At 35.1% G+C, this 27,638-nt stretch overlaps 1 protein-coding gene across 1 annotated transcript in view; it reads left to right on the top strand.

Annotated features, from left to right (window-relative positions):
- Positions 1-23,759, top strand: part of RASA2 (RAS p21 protein activator 2) — a 53,273-nt gene extending 29,514 nt beyond the window's left edge. Inside the window, exons 7-24 of the mRNA XM_026101676.2 lie at positions 175-247; positions 1,748-1,824; positions 3,246-3,344; positions 5,717-5,873; positions 6,973-7,121; positions 8,466-8,580; positions 9,049-9,123; positions 9,884-10,007; positions 11,373-11,479; positions 12,789-12,875; positions 12,957-13,034; positions 13,506-13,579; positions 14,829-14,935; positions 16,672-16,754; positions 17,649-17,857; positions 19,654-19,757; positions 20,361-20,550; positions 21,405-23,759. Coding sequence (XP_025957461.1) covers positions 175-247; positions 1,748-1,824; positions 3,246-3,344; positions 5,717-5,873; positions 6,973-7,121; positions 8,466-8,580; positions 9,049-9,123; positions 9,884-10,007; positions 11,373-11,479; positions 12,789-12,875; positions 12,957-13,034; positions 13,506-13,579; positions 14,829-14,935; positions 16,672-16,754; positions 17,649-17,857; positions 19,654-19,757; positions 20,361-20,550; positions 21,405-21,435 — 1,939 coding nt within the window. The 3' untranslated portion in view covers positions 21,436-23,759. The remainder of the gene's footprint in view (positions 1-174; positions 248-1,747; positions 1,825-3,245; positions 3,345-5,716; positions 5,874-6,972; positions 7,122-8,465; positions 8,581-9,048; positions 9,124-9,883; positions 10,008-11,372; positions 11,480-12,788; positions 12,876-12,956; positions 13,035-13,505; positions 13,580-14,828; positions 14,936-16,671; positions 16,755-17,648; positions 17,858-19,653; positions 19,758-20,360; positions 20,551-21,404) is intronic.
- Positions 23,760-27,638: the final 3,879 nt, after the last annotated feature.

Genomic DNA, 27,638 nt, shown 5'->3' with positions numbered 1-27,638 from the left:
TATATTGTGAAGACAAACTAGTGTTATGTTAATGTTTTCCTCATTGATTGAAGTGACCTCTAAAATGACAAAAATTATTTTAACTTAAATGCATGGCCCCATTGACAATAGAATGTCTTTATAATTGTGTGTTTAAGTTGTCTATGGTAAAAAAATTTTACCACATTGGAACAGGAATGACCAAAAGAAGACCAAAGTAAAGAAGAAAACAAGCAATCCGCAGTTTAACGAAACATTTTATTTTGAGGTAACTTTTTGTCAATGTATAGCCCTAACCTTGTGTGATGTTCTGCCTGTTTATCTGTTTTATGCAACCTTTCAACTGTTTTTAAGAAAGCTTCATAGCAGTACCTAATGCAGAAGGCTCTCTTCCAACAAACCAAAGAGCTATAACTTGCCCCTCAAATAGAAGTAAATGGACACACGTACAGTGCGGGGGACTGTTGGACAACAGCATTCCCCTTCAGTTGCCATATAAAAATGACTTTTCCTAATCAGCATATATGTGAGAGAAATTTGTTATCTTGAATCACTTTTTACATAGCGTCTGTTGCCATCAGGAGGAGTTCTGAGAGAAATTGAACCTATCCTGTGGAACTCAATTTAAATATTTTTCAAGAGCATACGGCTAAACGAAGTACTTATTTCCTTAATGCAACAGTGTAGCAGTTGTATCAAATAAAGGCTAATTTTATGATTTGATTAAAATAACATGTTAACTTTTTTGTTGCTTAGGATTTGTTTTCAATTCCACTTGGGTTATCCTACGTTAATGAAACTATAAGTTTGAATTCTCATCTGATTTGTCTGTAATGAAAATTAATATGCAATTTGGTTCCTATTCTGCTACAAAACATTCTACTGGACTAAGAATTTTAGTTCAGAGTGTGGAAAAACTGCCAGAGATATCTAAATATTCTTTTGTGCTGTTTTGTCGCACTACAAAAGATGTAAGGCTTCCAGCTAAAATCAGCTATACTGACAATGATACAAAGGAACAAAAAACCCTGAAAACTGGCATTTACACAATTAAATGTAAGCATACTCTGCTGTTCAGCTGAGAGTCATAGTAGTAAAAGTATTACACATAGCTCAAATGTATTATATTTTACTGTATTTGTATAGATCCTGATCCTGCTGTGTGACTTTGGTGAGAAATTGTTCCATACTTGCGTACAGCGTATCAAGTGTGTTTCAGTTGCCATGTTCAAAATACTGGAAATGATTTGTTGGGAAGTAAAATACCAGGATAAAAATGTGATTAAAAACATTCCAATAATTTTATGACTTGTAATTTTTAGAACTTAAACTGACGATGCAGTCAGTCAAGAAGTGAGAAAGAATGAAAAATAAAAGGGCGCAACTGTGGTGTAACTAGGGCAAGAGCAGTGGACTTCTTATTTGTTTTTTCCTTAGGCATCTCAAGACTGGTTTTAATACTTTCTTGGGGCTTATGCTGAAACCAAAGAAAGTCTTGCCAGTTTCATATCATACTTTTTCTTGTATTTCTAATAGATCTGTTATAGCTCCCTTAGATCTCAGTCCTCGTCAGTCTCCACCGTCAGGCTTTCTTGTCCCCTTTTTCACCTGTTTTGTGTCAAAAGGCAGCTTGCTTGGTGAGCTAGACTTTTTCCTTTGAAAAGAAACAGTAACTATTTGACAGTGTTAATGATCTGGTTTTCCTTGTCTGGTTGACTTATTTAATAAGACAGTAAAAAGTATGTTAATAGGAAGATTTTGTTTCCAGGTAACCAGGTCCAGCAGTTATACCAAAAAGTCCCAATTTCAGGTGGAAGAAGAAGATATTGAGAAATTGGAACTCAGGTAGGTTATGCAGATTAGAAAGTGATTTATTGCATCATTAATAAAGGTTTCAAGATAATGAAGAAATGTTTTATTGTAATTAACTCCAGAGAATTAATGGTCAGACTTGTAGAAAAGATCTTTCTAGCTTAGAAAATCATCCAATTTTTGTTGTGTGTTGCTTACCAAAGATGGAAGCTACTCTTATTTTTTTTAGTAAATAGTGATAGTGTACCTAGCAGCCTAAACTTTTTTTCCTGTACCTCTGAGTAAAGAGGCACAAGGGCCTTCTGTCCATATATACTAGGTTGGACAGATTATTGTTAATAGGACTTTTACTGAAGGATGACACAGGTTGCTAGTCTATGGTTTCAAATACGATTGGCTGTTTTCAAAAAGTAGAGAGAAAAGCCTCCTTTAATAGCTTTTTTATGGTTTGGCATTGCTTTTTAGAAGGCCTCTTTTATGACCTTCTTATGGTTTGGCGTTGCTCTTTAGGAGAACACATGCATGTTGCATCTTTTTCTTGCAGATGCAAAGAGTACTTCATCGTGTAGTCTCCTTTTTCCAGTCCTTCGCTCTTAGAGCAGGTCTGTCTATGCTACATAGTTAAGAGTGGAGAGCCCCTACACTCAGCTTTTCTGAAACATACACACACATGTGCACATGCGCACGCACACACACCAAATCTGGAGAATGACAGCAAATCTTCAAAGCTAGCATATGTTTTCCAACAGACATCAGAAGAATTTAGTGTTTAGTTTTAATAGCTGTTATAGAACTAACTTTGTATGTGAACTTTTGATTAGCTTCATAAGCATCTTAATTCGAATTGTGTATTTCATTATAGATGCAAATAGATTTAGAAAAACAGTCATGCCCCAACAAATCTAGTATTAATTTTTTTTGTTCTTCTTAACATCTGCTGTCTGTCAGAAATGTCAGAGAGGTAAGAAGTGATAGAAGAAAACAAGGTGCATGTCTTTGGAGTGTGTGATTCCTTTTAAGGTTGTAAACATGAGCTGCTGTTTGGAAAAACAAGCGCATGTGTTAGTGTGGCATTGCCGTGTGCCCAGTTTTAGCAGTAAGATATAAATATGTAAATATATTGGTTAAAAATTTCACTTAAATTACTTGTGAAGAAATGTAGGCAGTTTTGGAGATGAAGACTGTTCAAAATATGTTTATATTGCCAATATCACTTTTCTATTGATGCGAGATCTGTGATTCTAACTTTCACTGTTTGTTGCTTCATCTAGTCTTTATTGGTTAATAAGCCATTTGTTTGATTCCTCTTGATTTAATTAGAATGGAGTGAGATTTCTAACATTTCCTGCCTCCATGCATGTGGATTAGTGCTGTGAGACAGTTGCTGTTAACTTGAAGATTTTTCTTCGTCTCTGGGGGTAATGTTCTTATTTGAGTAATGTTCTTATTTTCAGGGTTGACCTATGGAACAACGGAAATTTGGTACAAGATGTCTTTCTAGGAGAAATTAAAGTTCCTGTGAAGGTCTTAAGAAACGATTCCTTTCAAGCATGGTGAGAAATGGCTCAGAAGTGAACTTGATTCTACCTTGCTTATCTTCTCTTATAAAGGCCATGTTTTATTACTGATTAAAAATGTCTCTCTGTGTGAGCTATTCTAGTCTCGTTCATCTGAATAAGGTTAGAATTCTGTACACGCAAGGCACAAAGCATAAAATGTCTTTCTAGTGGGTTTCTCTGCTCAATGAATTAACCTTGCCAGACTGCACGTGTAGTTCTCCCCTTCCCCCAGTCTGCCCATGCACACAAAATAGCTAATGTGTTTGAGGGTAAAGTGCAGATACTGAAGAAAGGGAAGTTAGGAGGAAAAAAACCCTATTTCCATTAGAGAGAATAACAAGCTCTCACACTGAGCATAACTGTCTCAGTCAGCTTGCTGAATTTTAGTGAATCTGTGGATGCTTTTCAGCTTTAACCAGCAATCCTGGAATTGCGTTACTTGTATTTAAATTACTAAGACAGACTTCCAGAACAATTGATGAAAGGTCTGCAACATATATATGTGTATGTATGTAGCGTTTCTTTTTTCCTGGAGAGGTGGAGGAAGTGTCTTCTGGGACCAAGCCTATGTCATTTCAAGAGAGCTGACATACTCATTTAGAAGCTGGAAGTATAAGGTATGAAGGGAATTTAGGAAGAAAACCCTCTGCTTATAACATCGTAGCAACCTGTCTTCCAAAGTTTTTACAGGCAAGAGCCAATCTCCAGCCCCTTTACTATCCCAACTGCCTAGCGTTAGAAATGATAAGCAAGACGAACTCAAAGGCCTTTAAGTGTGCAAAATATTCTATTTTTGGTGAACCCTTCAGTATGGAGAAGACAGTGGAGGAAGGAAAGAACCACAGCCCTCACATATCCGTATAGAAAACAAATAGGAAGGAAGTGAGGAAACAGGAACTAAATGGAACATGGGTCCCAGCCAGGATCAGTTATGGCTGTGCTCCACCTACCCCTCTCAGCCAGTATCCAGTGGTCTTAGACATGTAGAAGTTGAACGCTATTTGCTAGTCTTAATGTTTTATTATGTCTTATTGTTATATTTATAACAGATTATATTTAATGTTTGTGTCAGTATCTTCAGTCTTTTACCCAGTTTATTGCAGACAGCCACAGGCTTGTTCTGCCTATGTTCTGAGCTGATCAAAAGCCTTGTGGCCATGCTAATGTAATGACATGCTTCAGCAACCTGTTAAGAGAGGTTCTGTGAGCATGGACTCATTACCAGCATGTTGTGTTCATGTAGCTTTTGAGTTGTGTCTGGCTCGTGTCCAGTTGACAGGAAGTATGGATAGAGAGGTTTGTGTCTGCTAATATACTTTGTAGACATACTTTGCATGAGAAAATCCTTATATCCAATAACGATAAATTTATCAAAAGCAGTTCTGTGACAAAAATTAGTGGTTTTTAGACCTTTAGTAACTGCATAAAATGTTTTAGAAGGATCTTTAGAAGATATCTGGACCAGAGCAGAAAAAAACGGTATTACTAGTACTAAATACTGGGAAAATAAGCTTGAGAGTCCTAATGTCCAGTAGAGGCTCTCTTCTAGCAAAGAAGATTGTAAAAGTACAAATACACTTTTTTTTTTAATATATATATGTAGTTAAATATATATGTGTGTGTGTGTGTATATATATGTGTATGTATATATATACACACATATATATGTAGTTAAAAAGAATACTTGAAGATATGATTTCAGTTTGCCAGGCTGAATGTTGAAACTAACCTGTGACACAAATGGCTACTTAAAAGTTGTTAATGTTTTTATAGGGCTGCACCTCCTGTTGGAATGCAATTGAACTACAGCAAAGTCAATGAAGAATTGTTTGATATATTTTGTATTAAGAGTAGAAGAAAAAGCACTTTAAAGCATTAAAAAATTTTTGTTGCCTTTAATTTTACTTCTTTCTCAGCAGTGCAGCCTGCTAATATTATGTATTTTACAAGTCTCACTCTAAAGCATTTAAAGTCTTGATTCCAGATGTTCCATCTGTAATGTCTGACACTTAATCTAAGTATAACCTAGATATAATATGAGAAGGTCCAACATCATGTCTGACTATTCCTGTTTTCCCAGTTGAGCTACAATAAATATATCCTTACTTCTCTGTTGGGAAAGATATGAGAAATGAATATATGTTCCATTATGTGCTGAAGGTGCACCAAATGTTGCTACTTCGTTAGGAATAAACAACAACTTTTGTTTCTCTTTTTTTAATGTGAATTTTATCATCAGTTTTCAGACTGAGTTAATGTACGCTGAAGTAGTTAAACGTGATGATTTGTTTTATTGTAAAATTAGATAGATTAATGAGATGTAAATCTTAATGCTGTATTTTAGAATTGTCCTATTGTGCTTTCAGGTACTTACTTCAACCAAGAGAAAATGGAAACAAGTCTTCTAAAACTGATGATCTGGGATCACTTAGATTAAATATTTGCTATACTGAAGACTATGTACTTCCATCTGAATACTATGCTTCTTTAAGAAACTTGCTGCTAAAATCATCAGATGTTCAGGTACTTCTGTTGAAAATTTCTCTCAAAGATTTAAAAATAGATCATGCCCTCCTGTAAGAGGCTATGTGTGGAAATAAGTATAATTATAGTATTTTTTCATTCCTTTGTATTAACTATTGCTGTCACAACAAGGTGAGCAGCTTTTGGAGCGTTTACTTCTACTCCAAAATAGTTAACCTCTGCTCTTGTTTTAGAGGAACAAGCAGAAACAGTGAAGTAACCTGTGCTGTGTGAATGGCAGTGATAAAACACTTTCTTCTTGTTGTTTGCTCTTTTCAACATTTTCTTCTGGTACTGGCTGTTACTGGCCTCCCTGAATTTAGTTGTTTTCCAAGGACATTGATCCATTATTGCCACTGAAAGGGAAGATATTCACCATTGCCAAAAATGGTCTGCTTCAGAACTGGTTTCTAATTCCGCCTCTTCTGAATTTCTTCTGTCTTCCCCAATGTTATTCAGCGTGCCTGGATTTCTCACTTGGGTATAGTGACAAAGGGAAGTGTGGTAGATGGTTAGCATAGCATTGTGCATAAGGAATTAAATCCATAGCAAATATGGGTTTATATTTCTAGGTCTTTATAGCATTTCTTTAACCTACATGAAGTGTCGGCAGAGGAGAAGGCAGGTAAATGGGAAACAGATTTTGAATAAAATTTTTGCTAGCAATACTCAAATACTACTTTACTGTAACTCAGGAAGAGCTGAGTGTATCTAGTGGCAGCGTTAGATACTGTCTTTTTGACTTAAGTCCTATAAAGACATTATGTTATGGCCATGCAGGTGCTTGCTGCCTTTTATTTGGATTTGTGACAAAGCCGTATTCTAATCCTTTGGGGAAAATGGGAAGCATGAGTAGATGTTGAATTTCATAAACACTTAAATGTCAAGTATGTTTGACTAGATAATATCCCTTTTCAATTATTTTTTTCTATAGAATGGAAACTTGTAATTGACATGTTATACAGCAAATTCTATTAAAATTTTCTGTGAAGAGGTTATGTCTGTAGTTTTGATAGATACAGTTCAGAGCCATAGTTTGCCAAACATAAGTAGAACGTTCAGTTACTTCATTTGTGATTTGTCTTTTGCTCTCTCACAGCCAATTTCTGCATCTGCTGCCTACATTTTGAGTGAAGTGTGTCGAGACAAATATGATGCTGTTCTGCCTCTTGTAAGATTGTTGCTACACCACCATAAGCTGGTTCCATTTGTCACTGCAGTGGCAGAGCTAGATCTGAAGGACACTCAGTATGTATTTCATGCTTAGTGATTTCATGCTATTTTTGTTATTCTTAGAGTTTCAGAGGATTTCATGATACAACACTGATAAGTAAGCATGTTAGATTTTCTTCCCTTAGTATTTAAAAACTGATGAAATACACTCATTATAATATTGATTTATAAAAACATTTACTAAAATTACACTGAAGCTGGGGATCAGTTCCTAATTAAGTGTGCTCTTTTAGATGGAATCTTTTGTCTATAAAACTTTCTTGGAGCTAGTGTACAGCTAAACATAGCAAACTAGAGTTGTGACCAAGAACGCATAGTTTTTTGTTTTAGAACATCAACTTTTGACCACTCTTCAAATTTTGCTGGCCACCAGATTGATACTTAACACTTTTTAAATTGCTAAGAATCTCATGCTGTTTCCTTGAGTATGTGACTTAAATGAAGAGTGCTCTTTTTTTCTTCAAAGATGTCCTGTAAGTAAGTCTGTCCTGTCCTATATGCCTTGAAACTAGCACCACAGGAGTTTTTCCACATTATTAGATCTGTAGCAGTATATGGTCCATGGATTAGCAGCTTGTGGTTAGAGAAATGAAGCAGGCCTAAGTAGTGCCCACTGAGGTACTGAGTCATGTCCAGTGGAGCTGTGGAAGGGATTTTAGCATCACAGGGTGTTTCTTTGCAAAGTTGAGTTATTCCAGATTTAAATAAGGTGAGACAACTGGCTACATAAAAAGAAGTGACTTGTATGGAAAATAACTTTTTGCACTGCATTTTGGTGCACACATTCCATTATATTTGCACTGTACAAAGATTACAGTAAATGCATGAGAGTAGAAAGACTTATTTTGCTATTGAATGTACAGCTGACTTAATTTTCTTTGACTACATGGACTAAAAAGCACAACCCTAAATTAAATGTGTTTTGGTTGAAAAGTGCCCGAGTTTATCAGTATGGTGCAGCAGTATGCTGTTTATTGTAGCTGTAATAGTTTTCTTGCCAGGAGCACTGGAGTAATAATACTACTGGTCAGCTACAAGTCTTCATTACTTTGGAATTTTCTCCAATTGTTTGTTTCTCACATTCAACATTGGATTACAACATCCTTTGTCATTAACTTGCCAGACTTTTTTAAATGATTTTATGTTACTGGTTTTGGAAATAGCTGTAGTAATATTGTGGGTTCTCCCCCCCGATTCATGGGTGCCATTGCAACCTGGATATCTAAGTTCTGAAATTCCTGATGTGTTTTAAAACAAATTTGTTTAATAGTGAGATAAAATATTAATAAGATTTTTGTGACTCAGCTCCTTAGGGTTCTTTTTCCTCCCATTCAAGTAACATTTATTCTTTTCTTACAGAGAAGCAAACACAGTTTTCAGAGGGAACACATTAGCAACTCGATGTGTAGATGAAATGATGAAAATAGTGGGGAGGCACTACCTAAAAGTTACTTTGAAACCAGTTCTTGATGAGGTAGGTTATCTTGTTGAAACGGTTTGCAGGACAGTTAGCCTTCTGGGGTATGCTGTGCCTTTGGTAGGCAGCCTTCTTGTAATTCCCTGTATCATAGTAATCTTTCAGAAAGAGAAATTTTAGAGGAAAGTTAAGCTGAGCAATAATTTGGTAAGTTTAGTGGGAGGGGTTGCTTTTTGTTATTTGTGTTCCATATACTTAAAAATAAATAGTCAATGACAGTTGCTCCACCCTCTAACACATTGCCAGATTTTCCCACATAATGCTTGTGTAATTGATCTATGTGCAAAGGTGCACACACAGAAGAGTGAGAATGATTACTGCGTGTTGTTACAGATTGTTCAGACTCTATTTATGGTTTTTCTCCCTAGGTCTAGGACAGAATCTAATATTAAATAGGTGTATTTCCATGCATTCTGTCAAAAAAAGAATTTAAAAAAGGAACTTTTAATTTTCGTTTTGTTTCAGATATGCGAGTCTCTAAAACCCTGTGAAATAGATCCCATCAAACTAAAAGAAGGTGATAATGTAGAAGTTCATATGGTGAGTTTCCTATTTATTTTCCATAATTTAAATTTTCTAAAAATTTGGTACAAAGACACTTTTAAACGCAGCTCTGTGTAACAGGAGATGAGTAACTTGATCCATTTATGTCAGCAGTGTCATTCCATAATGACTCTGCAAACAAAGAACAAAGATGAATTTTCATATCCCTGTATATGAAAATAGCAATGGAAAATTAAGTTGCTAATGGGCCAGGGAGGAGGAACTGAGCAGAGGACGACAGTCTTCCTTACCAATTTGTTGTGTGTTGTGTTGCCTGGTGTTCCATACTCTGCATCCAGGTGATAAAGTAGCTAATTAGCACTGCTTTAACACTTTTTACTGAAGATTCACTTGACACTTGCCTCTTGCTGGAGGATGACATTAAAAGCAATAGTAGCTGCAACAAATTAAATAACACTCATTAGGGATGCATGGGAAGTTCTCCTTCATTGTAGCATGTTGTCAAATTACAAAAATCTATTTTAATAGAGGGCGATATTTTGTCAGAAATTGCTAGTGTACTTTCAAGATGCCTTCTATTTAAAATTAAGCAAATATCATCAAATTACCTTTTAACACCAGTAAACCCATATAGATTATATGAGGCTTTTTAAATATGTATTGTATTTTAATACATGTTCAGATATTCAGGGAATATTTTATAAAGCGGTATTGTAGTGTTATGTTTGTGTTCAGGAAAAGGGATCGCAATGCAAATGTTAACACTCTGAAAAAATATCTTTTCCTATAATTACAGGAAAATCTACGCTATTATGTAGACAAAGTATTCCGTGAAATTGTGCGGTCAAGTATAAGTTGTCCTACCCTAATGTGTGATGTTTTTTATTCTTTGAGGCATCTGGCTGCCAAAAGGTTTCCAAGTAAGTGTGCTCTTACTTTTGAAAATGGTGTTGAGAATGAACTACTTAATGCTTATAGTTACCTTATAGAGATTGTTAAAATTATTGGTTTATCAGAGACTCTGCCTTGAACTTTTTAACTTGGCAATCAGGCATTTGATTTTTCTATCTGTCTGTGTGTTACACTAAAGCATTGTGGTCAATCGGCAAGAATTATTTTTGGATACAAAGAAGCAGCAGGTCAGAAGTGCTGCAAGATGCTAGCAAACAAGAAACCAAGCAAAAAGATGAGATACCAGAAGAAAAGCGGAGGCAATGGGGGATGTGATTTAGTTAAAAGATGCTTAAAATTTGGAAGACCTGGAAGCTGTTTACTGCTTCTAAATAAGAAAGATAATAAAAATGGAAATAAATTTGGTATTTTCATCTAACTATATGAACTACACCTCGTCACTATGACTAGCGCATTCATGACGTGAGTAGTAGAGCTCTAACTGGAGACTTAAAGCTCAAGCTTTGTCAGGGGGACTTTATTTCTATATTAAAATCATTCTGGAAAAAGTGGTCTGATACTGGTTACATTTCAAATAATGGGGTGTGTCTGAAATACACAGATACTTAAAAGTCAGCTAAAACCTAAAATGTTATGTAATAGGCTTATGGATGACTTTCTGGGGCCTTCCTCCGATTCATGTTTGTCACTGGGACTGAGGCCATAAGTTCTTCCAGTTAAGACATTCCTTTCAGAATAGCTGACTTCTCAGACAGAACAGATTGAAGTGGTCATTAGAGTAAGAATGTGGTCCAACTCTATTGCCATGTATAAAGGTGTATAATACCCAAAATAAATGTTAGATGAGGAAATGTTCAGTTACAGCATCAAAATTACGTAACACCATGATTTTATGATGCAGCTCAGGGTTGGGGTTAAAGTTGTTCGGATGTGTTGACTGCATTTGTTGTATAGCTTTAATGTATTTCTATTTATCAATAACTAACCTTAAGGGTGAATAGCCTGATAGCCTTAATGTGTAAAGCCAGCTACTACTGTATTTTTTCTTTCAGTTCAAAATGCTTAGAGCCCCATGTGATCAGCACTGTGTATATAAGTGCTTGTGACAATCACACTGTTACTAGTAGTGGAGCTGATGAGCCAGTTCTGTGAAAGCAGAGCTTCTTTTTAAAGAGACATAAGCTCTCCATTATAAACAGAACATTTCTTACCATGGTCACCTTTCTCATTTCATGCACTTCATTGATTTCTCTATTCTACTTTATAGTATAAATATCTTCTCTGATGTTATCTTCTTAAAGATTTTTATGTTGACTGTCTTCGTTGTTTCTTTAAGTTTAGTGCATGTTACATTTCATGGTTTTTCTCTGCAGATGACCCTCATGTACAGTATTCTGCAGTGAGCAGCTTTGTGTTTCTTCGTTTCTTTGCTGTAGCCGTAGTCTCACCTCATACTTTTCATTTACGACCTCACCATCCAGTAAGTTTTGTAAAGTATTGTTCTGTTTTATTCATAATTTTCAGATCTGTGTGTCTGGGAAGGCATAAGTTACTTTCACTGGCTCTGTAATTGAGAAATAAAATAAGATTACTAAATGTCTGTAGGTTGACTTTTCTGTTTTATACTCCACCAAAGGAGCTAAGACTTCTGCTGTTCAAATGATGTAGGAGAGCTATTGCTATTAAAAAGGATAAGCTTGCAGGGGAGGCACTTCATTAGAATGGCAGCATGACTGAGGGCTTTTCAAGGCATATGCCTAAACTGCATTGATTCCTTCCACCATGGCTGTTAAATATCCAGATGTCACTTTTACCTTTAAGCATCCTTTCCTTTGTGTGTTAAATGGAGGTTGTGGAGTTACTAAATAACTGGTCTGTACGTTTGTTCTGGACTTCACAAGTTGTACTGTCTTGGCAAATTTTCAATATACAGTAACAAAGTTAGTAATCTAATAATCCTATTATAGTTGTAATAATGGACACCGGCCAATTATGTGTATACAAAATCAGATTGAAGTTTTCTATTTAGGTATGTCTAAGGCTAAAAATAAGAAGATAAGAAGTACTGTATTTTCACATAAAATAGGGGAATATGTATGAAACCTTCCCATCCTGAGGTTATTTTTATTTGCTTACTTTATCTACTTATGTGTAGCATTTTCAAAAGAAAAATCTAATTACTCTGACATTATGCAGTTTGTTATAGTAAAGGAAGATTATCATCACTTGAATACTGAACATCTTAAAGGGATCAGCAAGGTCTCTCTGTGGCTGTTTATAATCCTGTGTTAAAACACAAGAAGGATAGTAGTAAACAAATTAGGCAAAACTTTAAAGACAAACTTTTAAGTGTGGTTTGTATTATGAAAATTTCCACCATTCATCAGCAGCAGTTCATTATCTTTAGTAGAACAGTTTTGAATGTTTCAGAAGCATTAGATATGCAGTAATAATTTGAGGGGGCTGATGAGGTGTTTTATAGGGAAAAATATTTTTCCGTTCACTAATATTGAATTATAGAGATAATGAATAAAATTTTAAAAATAAAACACTGTCCAGTAATCTCTAATATACACATATAATCACAAAGCATAGGAAATACCATAGGACACTGCTGCACATGCCCTTTTTCCCATAGGGAGAAGAAGAAAAGAAATGAATACGTGTGTTAGACCTTACTATGTTTTGTAGTATAATCATTTTTGTGAAATTTTCATTTTTAAATCAAAGTATTATCTGAAGTTATCTAAAAATGTAATGTAACATCTTAATCTTTTTTTTTATTCTAGGATGCACAGACTTCTAGAACATTAACTCTTATATCAAAAGCCATCCAGACTTTGGGGAGCTGGGGAAGTTTGACCAAAAGCAAACTTGTAAGGCCACTAATGTTCTGTCTTATTTCATAGACTACATTCTTGAAAAGTTTATTTATGTCTGTGTACCTTTTTTTTCAGTCAAGTTTCAAGGAGACGTTTATGTGTGAGTTTTTCAAAACATTTCAAGAAGAAAAGTTTACTGAATCTGTTAAAAAGGTACCTTTCTACTTACAAATTTTTTTGTATGGTTGGTGCATTTGAATACAGGGCAATCTCAGTAATTAAAAGTGTGGTGTCATTGTTCAGTTTTCTACTAGAAATGCAAAAATGTTTTTGTGGTTCATTCCAGGTGTAAAAAATACCATCAATGCAATAGAATGCACATAGGACTTACGTTGTGGACTTAGTTCATTTAGTTCAGAAAAACCATTTGTGTATTAAATATAAATCACTTGGAACAGGCTTTATTAGATCTGCCGTTTAGGAACTAGTTACAGAAATCTTCTGTGATTTATAGACATCCCTTCATACCTTGTTTCAAGTCCCTGCAATATATTTTTTGTTTCATCTGTTATCCAGAAGAGCTGTTCTGTACTGGGAGAAACTCTACGTATGCATTTTCAGAGTAGGTTTAGTTTGTTCTGTTTTTCAAAATATTATATATTCCGTTTGTATTTTTCTTTTAAGTTCCTAGATGATGTTTCCTCTACTGAAAGTAAAGAGCCCAGTGGTCTGAGTGAGCCAGTACATCTAAAAGAAGGGTAAATACATCTTAAATCTGTACCATGAGAAACAGAATTGACTTGTCTGTTTTTCATTTATGTCAACATTAAATTGTTGTACACTAAAATATAAATGTTTGATTTCTACTATAATAATTATGATATTACTTATTTGTGATAATTCTTCATTAGTTTGCAGAGTTTGCAGCTTTTGCTGGGAACTTTCATAATTCATCTTCTAAATATTTTAGAAAAAATTTAAAGATAGTTTAAAACTTTTTCAAGTCTGTCCGCATTTCTGCTATAATTCAGTGTGTGCTCTGATTGTTTACTCAGAACTGTTAAAATGTATTTTAAGATAACATAAAATTTATTTAATTTAGAATTGCTTTGTGTGATGTTTAAGCCTAGTTGGGCAAAATGTTCTGCCTTTATCATTGGGGAAAAATATCCTATAATTGGAATATTTAATGGAAAATGATAGAGTGCTTTTATAAAAACTGTGGCAAAAATGGCTGCTTCTAAGAAATGAACAAACTGTCTTTTTTGATATTGGTCAAGAATACCTGGTAAATTCAAACAATGTTGCGGGGGGGGGGGGGGGAAGAGTTGTGCTCGCTTGAGAAGAGATTCATAGCAATTAAAGATTCCTCTATGAAACAAGGATCTGAATTTAAAACAATAACAAATGTACCCCTTAGTAAAATACTAAGTAGAAATGAAGGAGGAAACAGTGGCAGTAGGTCAGCATTTAAATTTATCAATTTGGAAGCTAATCTGTATCAGAAACTGATGGCACTTGCTCCAAACAATAGTTTCCAGTGAGTATGCTTTAAACAGTACTAAACACAATTTGTGTCTACTTTTGCTATTGAGTCTTCTTCAGCAACATTTCTTTTGTATTCAGTTCCTGATCCAGATAAGGGCAACTACACTCACATGTAGAAAGTGGCAGGAAAGAGAGGGAGAATATTGTAGCTGTATACACCTTACTGCCTTCTGGGAAAATGTGTAGTTCTGGATCTGAATAAGCAAGAACTCTTCCCAAATTCACTGCTACAAACAGTGTCTGGATTGCATGTTTGTTAAACTCCTTTTAACCTTTTAATGGAGCCCTGTACATGGATCACCATATGGGAGGTAATCGTGAGGACCTGTTTTGAATAACTGATTAATAGAATTTTTATATGACTGCATGACAAACAATAATGTGTTATCTTAGATAAGTGATTTTGAAAGCTCTTTCAAAGATTAATGGCAGCATTTTCATCTGATTCTGTCTTTAAAGAGAAATGTACAAAAGAGCTCAGGGAAGGACTCGGATTGGTAAAAAGAATTTCAAGAAACGGTGGTTCTGTCTAACAAGTAGAGAATTTACCTACCACAAACAACAAGGTAAATTATGTTTATTTTACAGGACACTTCTATTTAATTCTATTGCAAAAATGTGTTTGTGGCATGTCTCTTCAGTGACTTCATGTTTTGTGACTGCTTACTGTACAATAACAAAACATAATAATTTTTCTTACTTAGCTGTTACAGTTGGAAGAATTCTCAATGTTTTTAAGTATTTGCATCTGATTTGGGCTTTTTTAATTCTTTTTTTCCTTTTCCTGAAGTATACAGTGTTAGTTACCTCTGCCCTGTTCTCCAGATGCTGCTGATCTGTATCGTAGTCCTACTTATCTCGCAGAAGGCTTCTACAGCAGAGTAGCTGGAATTTAGTCTATGCAGCTAAGACTGATTCTCAGAGAGATCCAAGACCTCAGTCCTTCAAAGGTCCAAACTGTGGGAGTGAGTCTCTTAGCTTCTTAGCAGAGTTTTTGAGAACTTCCAGGCTGGGAAAACTGGCAGCCCGGAGAGCCTTACATGAAACCAGGGTTCTTGGAACTGCCAGTTCAGTGGCACAAACTAGAGAACACATTTTTCTTCCTCCTGCAGCAAGGAATTTATTAAATGCTGATGCTGGATGTGTTGGAGTTACTATTGATTTTTGAAAGCCTGAATAGGTTGCGTAGTGAGCTGGCAGATAAAGAGAGGGGTTTCTCAGGAAAACTGTTATCTACTTTGGTGGAAGTTAGCTGAAAGTTATTTCATAGAATGTTTGGTTTTGACTGAATCAGCATTCAACTGAATCAGTGCTTTCAGCAAAACCATATTTCATCAGACGCTTTCTATTCATTTCTGTTTTATAGACGTTACTTTGTGTGTGTGTGTGTATTTACAGTTAAAATTTTCCTTGAAAATAAATGAGACTTTCATAATTTCTTTAATACTAAATTGTTCATGTACCTGTGAAATACAGAAATATGTACAGAACAGTCAGGTTCTTCATCTCTTTGATGCTTACTTTACTTTACAGTTTATTCAAGATGCTGATACAGCAAATCCAGAAGGAAGTCATGTACTGCAGTGTCTACATTTACAGAGAAATCAAAGTTACTATTTTTAAAAATAGAAGAAAGAAATTTTGCCTCTGGCTGATTCCAGAACTGCCAAAGTTGATTCATATTCTTTAATACCAAGCACACAAGATAGACCTGTAGACTGTCATACATGATGGCTGTCAGTATTGGGTAACAAGCAGGTTTTTGTTGATGCCTGCATTACATGAACAGGCATTTTACTCATGTTTCCTGCAATAATCTGGTGTAGTCTCGATGTGGTTCCTTTGGGTCCTACATCTGGATCACTGGAAAGTGTTTTGGTATTGGTTGTACTACAGTTTTGATTCTCCAGGATAGTCTTTCGACAGCCACTCTCTTCTCGGATGGTAATGATAAACTATAAGGTTAGGCATGAATTTGGCATTTCAGTCTTGCTTTTACTTCTGTTTTCTAAATTAATGGGAGATATAATTTAGGGGAAAAAATTAATCTTGTGTTTTATTTTATTTAGAAGAAGAAAACATGCTAAGCTTAATTTCTTTTTTTTGTGGGTCTTTTAATTGAAAAAGTGTGCCTTGCTGAGTGAGTTCTTCCATTCTCTCATCATTATAGTCTTATTGATGTACCTTTTCTCAACAATTAAAAAGCACGTTTTGAGAACTTATCATATAAGTGTCCTGAGTTTATTTTAAAAAAAAATACAGCCTCTTGTTTCACTCACTATCCATTTATGATTTTTTGCAGATAAAGAACCAATTTTCACTATTCCAATCAAAAACATCCTTGCAGTGGAGAAGCTTGATGAGAGCTCCTTCAACAAGAAAAATGTGAGTTAAGTTACTTGAAATTCTTGACATGTTCTTCAAATAGAGAACTTTTATTAGCTTAGTTTGCAGCTGTAGGTTTACTTAAACCCTCTTACTAAACATTTCAGCAAAAAAATCTTTGATGGATCAGGGAAAAAAAACAGCTATATGCAGTCTTAGCTGGTACTCTGAACATAGCACTTAAAATCTGGAGATTTGGGTCTTTGCCCTGTCTTGTCTCTGATTTTGACTTGTGCCTCACTTTTCAAATTTGTAGAATGAAGGTTAAAACTATTGTGACCTTATCACAAATCACTTTTACGCAAGCTATTATTAGTATGTATTATACTATGTTATATTAGAAATGTAATACTACCAAACTTACATTTATTCCTTTTGATGAGGAATACCTTTCATCAGTTTAGAGACAATTCTCTTCCTCAAAGCCTCATTCTGGACCTGTAAAACATGAGTATTTCTGCCATTATTTTAATTCAAAATTCTTAGGCAGTGATAAAAGTACAGCTGTTACTTAGGCTGAGGATGGCTAAAGGAGAGGCTTTTGGCAATCTTTTACTCTTAGGATGTGAGGCACAAAGGCATGTCACCTTTAGCTATGTGAATGAAGATGACAGAAAATACATGATGTCCTGATTCTTTAAGCATTCTTTTTTGAATGAGGAAATGGTGTAGGCAGAGCACAGGGAGCTGTCTTTTTTCCCGAACAGGGCTGTGTAGTATAACTGGAGAGAGCTGTTGGCAGGAAAGGAAAAGTCTTTCTCCCTTGTCTCACTTTTTGTCTTAATTTGGCTCTGATGAATTGCCAGAGATCTCGGATCAATTTTAAGATATTCAAAATTGCTCAGTAACTGGACTCTTTCACTGGGCAGAATAATGTTGCTTTTCCATCTACAGATGTTTCAAGTACTACATGGAGAGAAGCCACTCTATATCCAAGCAAATAACTGTGTGGAAGCTAGTGAGTGGATAGAAGCTCTCTGCCGGGTAACGAGATGCAACCAGAAGAGACTTAGTTTTTACCATCCTTCTGCTTTTCTGAATGGGAACTGGCTTTGCTGCAAGGCTACTGTAGAGAACATAGTCGGCTGTGCTCGTTGCACTGCGTAAGTTACTTCTGAATTAAAAATGTGTGTGTTTTGTAGGAGGAAATCTGTTGATTCACTATAGAACTTGAGAATCTGAAGGCAAGGATTTCGCTGTTCTAGCAGGCTTTGCTACTAAAAATGCATCTTATTAAGTAAGGCTTGGAGTACTGGTTTTTAATACATCTAGTACTTCGTTAGTCATCATATGAAATATTAAAGGTAGTCAATTCAGCATGTAAATCAGAAATATTGAATGGTTGATCTCTTTATTTTTATGCTGAATAATCTATTTTATAGCTGATTCTGCTGTAGATACTTGGATTACCTTGTGTGCTACTACCATGTCAGTACTTGATAGAAATCTCAGCAGTGCATATGTTCCCCCCTCTGAGTGCTCTGGGAGAGACCGTAACATTTCAGTCTGGTTTTATACCACGTTGTGGTATTTCTTCTCAGAGTAGAAACTTGATAAAATAAAAGGGTTTTGGTGCAGTGCCTCTCTTGTCATCTGTGTTCTGAACTATCAGTAATTGACTCTTCTAAGTTGCATCCTGGCTGTGAGTCTGCATTGCACCAGTGGCAGCCCAAGGCAGCTTTGAAACTAGCATCTTCCTTGTCTGTCCTTTTGGCTCCTAATGTGCCTAATGAGCACAGAGCATGGTGTGAGGAAGGCATTTGATCTGGGGTAGCTACTCTGTGGCAAACCTTGACCCGTGACAATTCTTCTTTGAGGGCTGTTGCTTCTAGTGCGCTTAGGAACAGAGATGAGTTTTCTAAAGTTTATTCGGATGCCAAGTTTAATGCAGAAATGTGACACACCTAGGTCTTTTATATGAGGTTATTGAAATAGCTTGCAGCATAGGGCTTAGCCTGAAAGTCTGTCACTTTCACTAATGACTCTGTTTTGTTTTACACAAACTGTTTTTTCATTTTAATCTGACTGTTTTTAAACACACTATACTAAGAAAACAAGACAGTCTTGGATGTAGATTCAGACAGATCATTTGGGGAGTTATTTTGTTTGGCTTTTTGTTTCTTTTGGGGTTTTGGGTTGTGTGATTTTGTTTTTGTTTTGTAGGTATGTTACCAAAAAAGCAAAACATCTTGTAATGTGTTAATGCCTCTCCTTAAGCTGCTAATTTCTTAAAGAAAAAAGAAAAAAAATAATTGTTTTTTAAAATAAATTTGTCCTTAATTCAGTTTATGTCCTTAATTAGTTTGCATAAATTACAGATTAAAGGTGGCATTCAGTTCTTGTAGAGTATAGCTCAGATTAAATGATATAAGTAAACTTTCTGCAAAATGTATTATAATTCTTCAAGGTTACTCAGTTCATTCATATATTGGGTTTCTCATCAGTTCAAAAGATTGCCATTCCTAAATAACTTTTTGTTGTTTTCATCTTTCTGTTCCTTCAAGCATTCTGATAGAAATAGAACTTGCCCTTCTCTTCTGGTCAATTTCCAAGTATAGCAAATTTTAAAAGCATCATTTAGTTTTGAGTTAGTAACACTTAATCTTTCTTTGGCATTTGGAATGTTCTTGCTCTTGAAGTACTGAATAATATTCTATTGTAAAAAGACTATTTTTAGTACTGCTTTAGACTTACTCCCCTCAAAACTTTATATTCTTGTTTCTGTAAAAAACTTACAATAAATGCTAAATTTTGTGTAGCAACTGTGAAGTTTTCTGTGAGTGGACATTATAAAAGGCTAAGTGTATTGAAACAATCAGTTTTTATTTGCTTTCAAACCTTTTAGAGAATGAGTTATATTGACTATTCATGTCTTTTTTTTTTTTTTCCTTTTAATTAGAGGTGTTCCTGCTGATACTCAAATTGAGATTGATGGAGATAGAGAGACAGAGAGAATTTACTCACTTTTCACCATCAACATATCTAAACTTCAGAAGCTGGAAGGTATGTAAATAGTAATTTAGTAGAACTATATTGGTACTAATCAGCTGTAATTCCTTAGCCCCATGATATCAATTTGATGTCTTAACATTCTACCTGAATATAATAGAGACTACATAGAGTATATTTTTTGAGTCCTTAGTGCTCTGGTATCAAAGAGCCTTCAGTAGGCATTGGGTATGCACCTTGTTCTAAATGAATTTGCAAACAGAAAATCTTAGCAGTAGTCTGAATAAGAGGATACCTGCAAATACAGCCAGTTGCTCCTCTATCTTTGCTCTCCTTTCTCCTTTTCCTGCCTAGGGAAAGAATTATATACAGCATGTTTGAGTTCTGAGAAAATGTTGGTCTTCTGGTAACATGAACAGGTCTAGATGCTAAAGATAAATACACAACCAGTTGAGAATTAAGCCACAAAAATGTTAGTACATTACATACATAGTTGTACAGTACATACATAGCCGATGCTCTTTCCTGTTTTTGTCTTAATCTGCTTTATGTATAAGCTAGAGTAACTTTCATATTTCAGAATCTCCACTTACATTATAAGAGGTCTATTTATTAAAAGTCAAAATTCTAATCTGATATTTGTGGTAATTTTTGTAGAGGCTTGCGGAAGTATAGCAGTCTATCAAGGTCCACAGAAAGAACCAGATGACTATTCTAACTTCACAATTGAAGACTCCGTAGCAACCTTTCATACACTTAAACAAATAATAGATATAGTAGAAAAGCTGAATGACTCCCATGAAAAATATCGAAAGAAGAGATCATCTAGTGCTAAATATGGCAGTGAGTAAGTATCTTACATAATTTTGACATATGTGAATACGTGCAGAAAAGTCACAGTATGAGATCAGGCTTGTTGAGGTAATGATGATTTAATCTAAAGTTAGATCTTGACAACACAGAGACAAGAGGAAGGTAAGGCTCATTGATTTGCTGTATTTGTAATGAAACTTTTTACAGGTCATTAGATAATACAAAAAGTTGTTCTGGCATGGGATTTGTCTGTGTTTGCGTTGGGATTCCCATCAGCAGGTGCAATGGATCTGTTTGCTTACAACTTAAATTTTGCATGAGCTTCAGGTGTCACTCCAACTGTCTGCCTTAAAATGTAAAAGTTAAGAAAGAATTAAGATACCAAGTTATATAAAACTGTAAATTATACTGCATACATATCTTTCATGCAGTACTTGTATTGTTTTTTAATTCACTTGCTATATTAAATGGTAAGGACTATTTTTGGTGAAGTTCAAAAAATCCATTCTTTGGAGTACGCAGCTGCTCCAGAGCTGATTCTTTCATTTCTCTTTGATCTCAGCTAATATCTATAGAACAACACTAGTCAGGTTTCTGCTTTCTTCTTGGCATCAGGAAGACTTGATTTACCAGAAGAAAGAATGCTCTGACATCTATTTGGTTTGCCTAGTTTTAATATTTGACCTGAATGTTATAGAAAAATTGACATTTGATTTAGAAGTTTCACATAAAAGCACGTGAGGTTTTCAGCAAACCATGAAATTCCACAAGTAGTGGTAGAAATTGTGCAAAGAATATGTTTGCCTTATAAGTTCAAATTACATGATGAGAATTGGAAAGCATATACTACCCTAAAAATATCTACATGTGATACTTTATTTTTTCCAGAGAAAATCCAATTGTTGGAAAAGTTTCCTAACCAAAACAAACTGTGGCTTATGTGGATGAAGAAGAAACTGGAAATGTTCCTGGGTTGTCTTTAGTTTTTTGTTTTGTTTTGTTTTTTATTCATTACCTACACTTTTACAAAGTATTTAAGAATGAACATAAATGCTAGTTGTGTTGACAATCTATTTAATATTTAATAGAAAACTTTCTGGTCGGAAATCTGGTCTTAAAGTTTATTCCCATTTTGCTGAAGAACTTGAAATTCCAGGTTCTTGAAGTAACAGATGTGAATAAATCTAAATGTTTTTCTGCCATTGCTGTCTAACAAATAAGCTTTTTAATGGAAGAAAATCAATACAGCAGTTGTTGATTGGATTACATCTCTGAGTATATATACTGCAAACTTGCATCAGTTTACCATGAATGCCTGCCCTGCTGATATGGATCTTGAAATCGAAATCCTGAGATACTTTGACATGGAAAAAATCTGAAGCTTCATATTCAATTCATTTGACTTTTTTCTCACATTAGGTTTTGTCAGGACTTGATTTGACTTAATCCTGGAGTCTTACAAAATCATGCAGTATGTTGCATACAATCTGGACAGCAGATACCAGTGTTAGTTTTTTGGGTTTTTTTTAAAGTACTAAAGAAGAAGAAATCAGGGAACGTATATTGTGCCTTGTGTTTACATTTGGGGTGAGTAATACATGGAGTGACATTAGACCACTATCTGTTTTCTTTAGGATTTTTTTAAGGTACAGATTTTTTTCTTTATTTTAATAAGAAATGCAGGGTAGCAACATCCCTCCAAAAAAGTTTGCCTACAGACAGAAAAATTCAAGTGTGAACAGATTGTGGTTGAGAAAGTACTGATCAATTTACCTGATCCCACATATGATTTTCTTTTTTAATAAAAAGTAATAATTATGCCCAGTTTATCTTTTGACTACAAATCTACTAAATAATGCATCTCTAGTATAATCACTCAAAGCACTTTAGATATCTGGACTATCCCAGATTATTTTTAGATACTTTGTAGTATCTGCTTGTTATGATCAGTTGAATGATCAATGTTGTTTTGTCAATGCTTAAGTGATATTTTTGTGTCTTTAGTTGTATAGATTCTTATTTGCCAGTTAACACAATTTTAAACTGGCATTCTTGACTTTTGGAAGATTAATTTTTTTGCTCACTTCATCTGAGAATTAAGGTTGTTATGTTGAAAGAATATATATGTATAGAACCAGGAAGAAGCAAAGGTATTACTGTGGCAACTTTGCTTCAGCAGTATTAAATGCAATGGTACTCCTTGGATTTTTTTTTTAATAATAACTGTCTATGTGTGGTACTTCTATTTTTGGAGCATTTACTGTGGGGTCTTTTGTTTTTTTTACAATCATGATTTGCCCAAAATAATTAGGAATGTAATTTACCAATAGAAAGAGTAGAAATTCACAATACTTGAAAACTCTAATGTACACTCTACATTTGCAATACTGTTGTAGGGAGGCTTTCTACAGAAATACAGCCCAATTGGCAAGACAAGATTGAAATATCTTTTGAAATGAATGTAACTATTGAAAAATGAATATTTGTTTTAATACTAGAACAATTATTAGAGAATATCTGGAATTCTGAACCAGTATCTGCAGTGTCACAATCACTTAATCACGTGCCACTGTTTTTGCCTTTTTTATATACATTTATATTCTAAGGGACTTTTATTTGACATCAGTTGAAATTGGGGGGGGGGGGGGAACTTTATTAATGCCAGGAAATGTGTTTTGCCAAAGTCAGGTGTGTCTGATGAATTGCCATTAAAAAGCTGCCATTAAAGTTGAATGCTATTGTGTGTCAAAGTTAAGTTTTGTGTATTGGCCAACCCTGTTGCAAAAGGTCTGTTCCTTGGAGCCATTTTCTGTTGTTTTCGAAGTCAAATTTATGAAAAATTAAATTGTATGCTATTGCAAAATTTTTTGAAAAATATGCACTTTTTATTTGCTTTGGTACTGGAATATCTAGAAAAAACAAAGGCCATTTGATATTTGTGACCATTCAGATTTAATTTCTCATTTAATAATTTTTAAAAGGCAGTAGATGTTCTAGAATTTATTTAGGTACAAGTAGGATGATTAATAATAAAAGTTGCCTTCATTTCGATTAGTCTAGAAAGAAAACATTATTCAGTAATTAGGTCTATTTGGATTGTAAATTATCATTAGTTTTAATTTGTATTATGATGATGTATTGTTGAATGTATTTTTATTTAAATTTTATTTTCTTATCAAGATATTAAAATGTTTTGTAACATTGCTTGAGAATAACTCACAAATAAATTTGCAACAAACTTGATCGGCTGTGTATTTGCTGTGAGGTCTGGCTTTTTAGATTATTTATCATTATTCAAAGACTGAATTAGATAGGGATTCACATACTGTAGTCGGGTATAACAAGATAAATCCATTTGACGGAAAAAGCATAAAATTAAGTTGAGGGATCTTGCACGATCACCCACAATATTTTTGGTCTTTTTATCTCACCTGTTCTCAGTCCTGTGTCTATGGGTTTTTTTATAAGATAACTTTGTAGAAACATGTTTCAATGTCTTGAGATGTTTTGTTTCCTTGTACAGAAAACTGAGCATGGGAGTTCTTTAGTAGGAGTTACAGTGCAAATCTTCCAGCTGTTCTGGAGTTAATTTTGATTGATTCTGAGGTAAGCTGTATTAAGGCCCAATCTGGTCATACACTCATATGCAGAGATTCAGAAAGCAGAGGAAGTTAAAGATGAAATTGCAAGAACAGGAGGAATTTCTCTATGGGCACTGTATATATTTTATTAAGGATTCTGTGATCATTATAGCAGAGTGATCTAATCTTCTCACTACTAATATGCCATCTTCTCTAACCATTCCATTATTCTCAGTTTTTTCTAAATCATGACATGGAAGGGCGTTACCACCAAAGATCGGTAGCTTCTGTGCTGATCATATTTTGGGCTAGGCTAACAACCATAGGTACATAATGCCTCTGTAGCTAGGAAGTTCTTCCTAGAACTCTCAATTTTTTGAAAGTTAGTGTGCTAATTTCTCATACATACATCTCTACGTCCCCCATTCTACATGCAGATAACTGTAGTGGTGAGAGAAGAAATAAAATAAATATGTGTGTGTGTGTTTATGTATTCATACAGTCCATTGATAGACTATATATAGTCAATAGAAGCAAAAATATATGGAAAATTTTACAAGACATTATCTTTCATTTCTGCTCGTTTATGTATTTTAAAGTACAAAATTTGCAACACTTACTCACATGTGGTAAGGACTGATTCAATATTTTTTGAAAAAAGCATACATACAGAATAAAAATCAGGCCAGTATGAATCAACTTTCAGTTGATCCTTATTTGGATTTCTAGGAGAATGGAGAAATGCATATAGTTTCCTTCAGGTACTTATAAATACTTACAAAAGTATATTGAACTGAAGTTTTCATGATTATGCATATTAAAGTAAAACAGGAGTCCTTTAATAGGTGTAAGGAAACTACATCGATATTACTGTATTCAGCCCTGATGAGAGTGCTCTAGGCATACTTAGCCTGTTCCTGGGATGCAGCAATACAGAGCAGCTATTGACAAGCTGAAGAAGTTTTAGAGTAGACCTACAAGAACTGGGAGGAATGTAGACTGTAATTTAGCTAAATTATTTAGTTTAGAAAGAAAAGTTTAGGAAGTCACTTTGTGTACCTAAACCAGGTACAGAAACAAAACTTGATTTATCAAGTTCTCTACAGCATAGCTGAATACGGTTTAACAAGATCCAGTGGCTGCTCTATGTTTTGTTTTGTTTTCGTCCTTAGAAAATACATAGGTTTTGTAAGCATATGTATAAAAAAAAAAAAAGACAACATTGCTGAGCTGTTTTTAAATATTCTTTACATGAATTTAGAAGTTCATGACAATAATAAAATTCATCCATATATAAAGAGACTTCACAATCTAATCTAATTATGATGTACCATAAAATTGTAATGACCAAACATTTTCACTGCTCAAGTTCATGGTTATTTCAGCGTAATTATTATTGCAAATGTTGTAGCAGTTGTATATAAAATCTAGTTAAGTTTCACAAAAAAATGAGAATTTCCATTTTATGAACATTATGTATGTTGGTGGTTTTTTGTATCCAAACAGACAATTTAGCTTGCTTTAGAAATTCCACACCCCCCCCTTCATCTATTTTTGGTCATTTTTCCTGCACAGGAAAAGAAATGGAAAGAGTGATGGAACAACCCAAGTAAAGTTACTGTGAGACTTGAGACTTATAAAGGTAAAAAAATAAAAAATAAAAAAAAATCTTACCTGATTCTTCAAAAATAGCAGTACAGAAGATTTTGGCTTTGGTTTCTCATAAAATGCAGGCTGTCACCAGCTCTATTCCAGATTGATGTTTCAGTGACAAATTCAGCTGTGTCAGGGAACAGACAGAAAAGTTGTGGTTTTTTGAGGGATATATGTATAATGACAGAAGGCTTCAAAGCTGGTCAGACTCGTATTCATGTAGTGTTTTGCTCCTCGTGCCTACTGAAGGGTTACTCCAGTAGCAGGCTGAGACGCGTAGGGGTGGGAGCTCCTTGTGATTAAACACCCCCTGCTCAGCCTTCTCTTTTCCTGGACATGGGGATGCTGTTGCTAGGTGATAGAGAAATGGAGATTTCCTAAAGACAGCCAGGAGGCTGCAGAGGTAAAATTAGTAAGAGGAAAACTTGTGTAAGAATCAACAGTGGCACTCAGACCTGACATGTGTTGCACCTTTCATACACAGACCTTTGAAGTACTTTAGGAAAGCAGGGTAAGTATATAGTTTGGTCTCCTCTTGCCCTCTGTGGGGTGGCAAGGTGCTGGGTGTTACATAGCAATGCAAGAGAGAGAGTCCAAGAGAAAGGAGTGTTTCTTCTCTCTAGTTTCTGTAACTTAAAAGTACTTAAGTGTTGCCACATGCAGGCACAGTGCTTTGTCAAATGTCTGGTCATTTTAATCATCTTTACTTATGGAGTGGCACCTTGGGGTGCCAGTGGAAGCTGAGAGGGTCACACAAGCATGTTGCCCATGTGATGATGATGCGATAGCTTACAGATTATCTCACAAGTTTTATTTAGTCTTGTACCTTTCCCTCTCTCACCTTTTCTCCTAATATTGCTGATGTACACTAGAATAAATAAAAGGGCACTGACCAAATGTGTTATGGATTACCTGACTCATTGTAGAGGTATCTTGAAATACAAGCAATCCAAGTCCTGGATATATGAGATGTTAAATAAAGCATCTAGCTGTACAAATTTAAAAAAAAAATACAGCAGTACTGGCAGTCTGTAAAAACTTTTTTTGAACGTACATTATATACGATGATTTCTTTAGCAGCCAATGTAATTCATTTAGCTTCCTCAGGGGTAGTTGGTTCAGATCCCTGTCAGATCTTCCATACCACACCATTCTGTCATGTTTACAGGGCTGTTTTTTAATGATCAGACTTGAATTGCATGTATATATTCTGGCACTGCCTTGCCAAAATCTAAGAGTAGAAAACTGTCAAAGACAACAAATCTGAGTAAGCTGTATGGCCTGCAGGACACAATGTCTGCAAATGTGGATGAGGAGAGCATAAACTTGGCCTGTGCAATACCCTTGTCTAATTTAAACATGTGAGCAAGGGGGGTTTCCATGAGGTGTGTTTTCTGAGGTTGCCCTTGCTGAACTTCTCCCCATGTCACCCCAGGATGGCGGGATTTGCCAACCAGGAGGATCGTTTATAGGGTCTCCTCATGCTGGGCTGCTTCCATACAGCTGTGAGAGGGCAAGGCACTGAGACAGGCTGCACTACCCCACCCAAACTTACAGGAGGCCCCTGTATTGCAAAAGAGAGGATGGGTTCCCCTGACAAAATAACAGCAAAACAAGTTACTTGGGTTTTCTGTTTTCAGTTCAGAATGGAGCTCCATTCTGAAACAGCTAATCTCAGTTAAAACATGCCTGATTTTGTCTTCACAGTTAAAGTTGTTTAAATTAATCAATGGAATATGAGACAAGCTTCTAACTTGAAAATCCATGCTGTCAGCAGGGAATGATAATAACTGAGCTCTACTCCAGAAAGTAAAACAACGAGCAAACAAGAATCTAACGTAGAATTAATCTTTTGGTAAAGTAGCCTGGGGCTTTTGTGTAATTAGCT

This window comes from Dromaius novaehollandiae, chromosome 9 (genome assembly GCF_036370855.1).
Source record: "Dromaius novaehollandiae isolate bDroNov1 chromosome 9, bDroNov1.hap1, whole genome shotgun sequence".
Taxonomy (NCBI): domain Eukaryota; kingdom Metazoa; phylum Chordata; class Aves; order Casuariiformes; family Dromaiidae; genus Dromaius; species Dromaius novaehollandiae.
The sequence above is the reverse complement of the archived record's forward strand: the minus strand, read 5'-3'. Positions and strand labels throughout refer to the sequence as shown.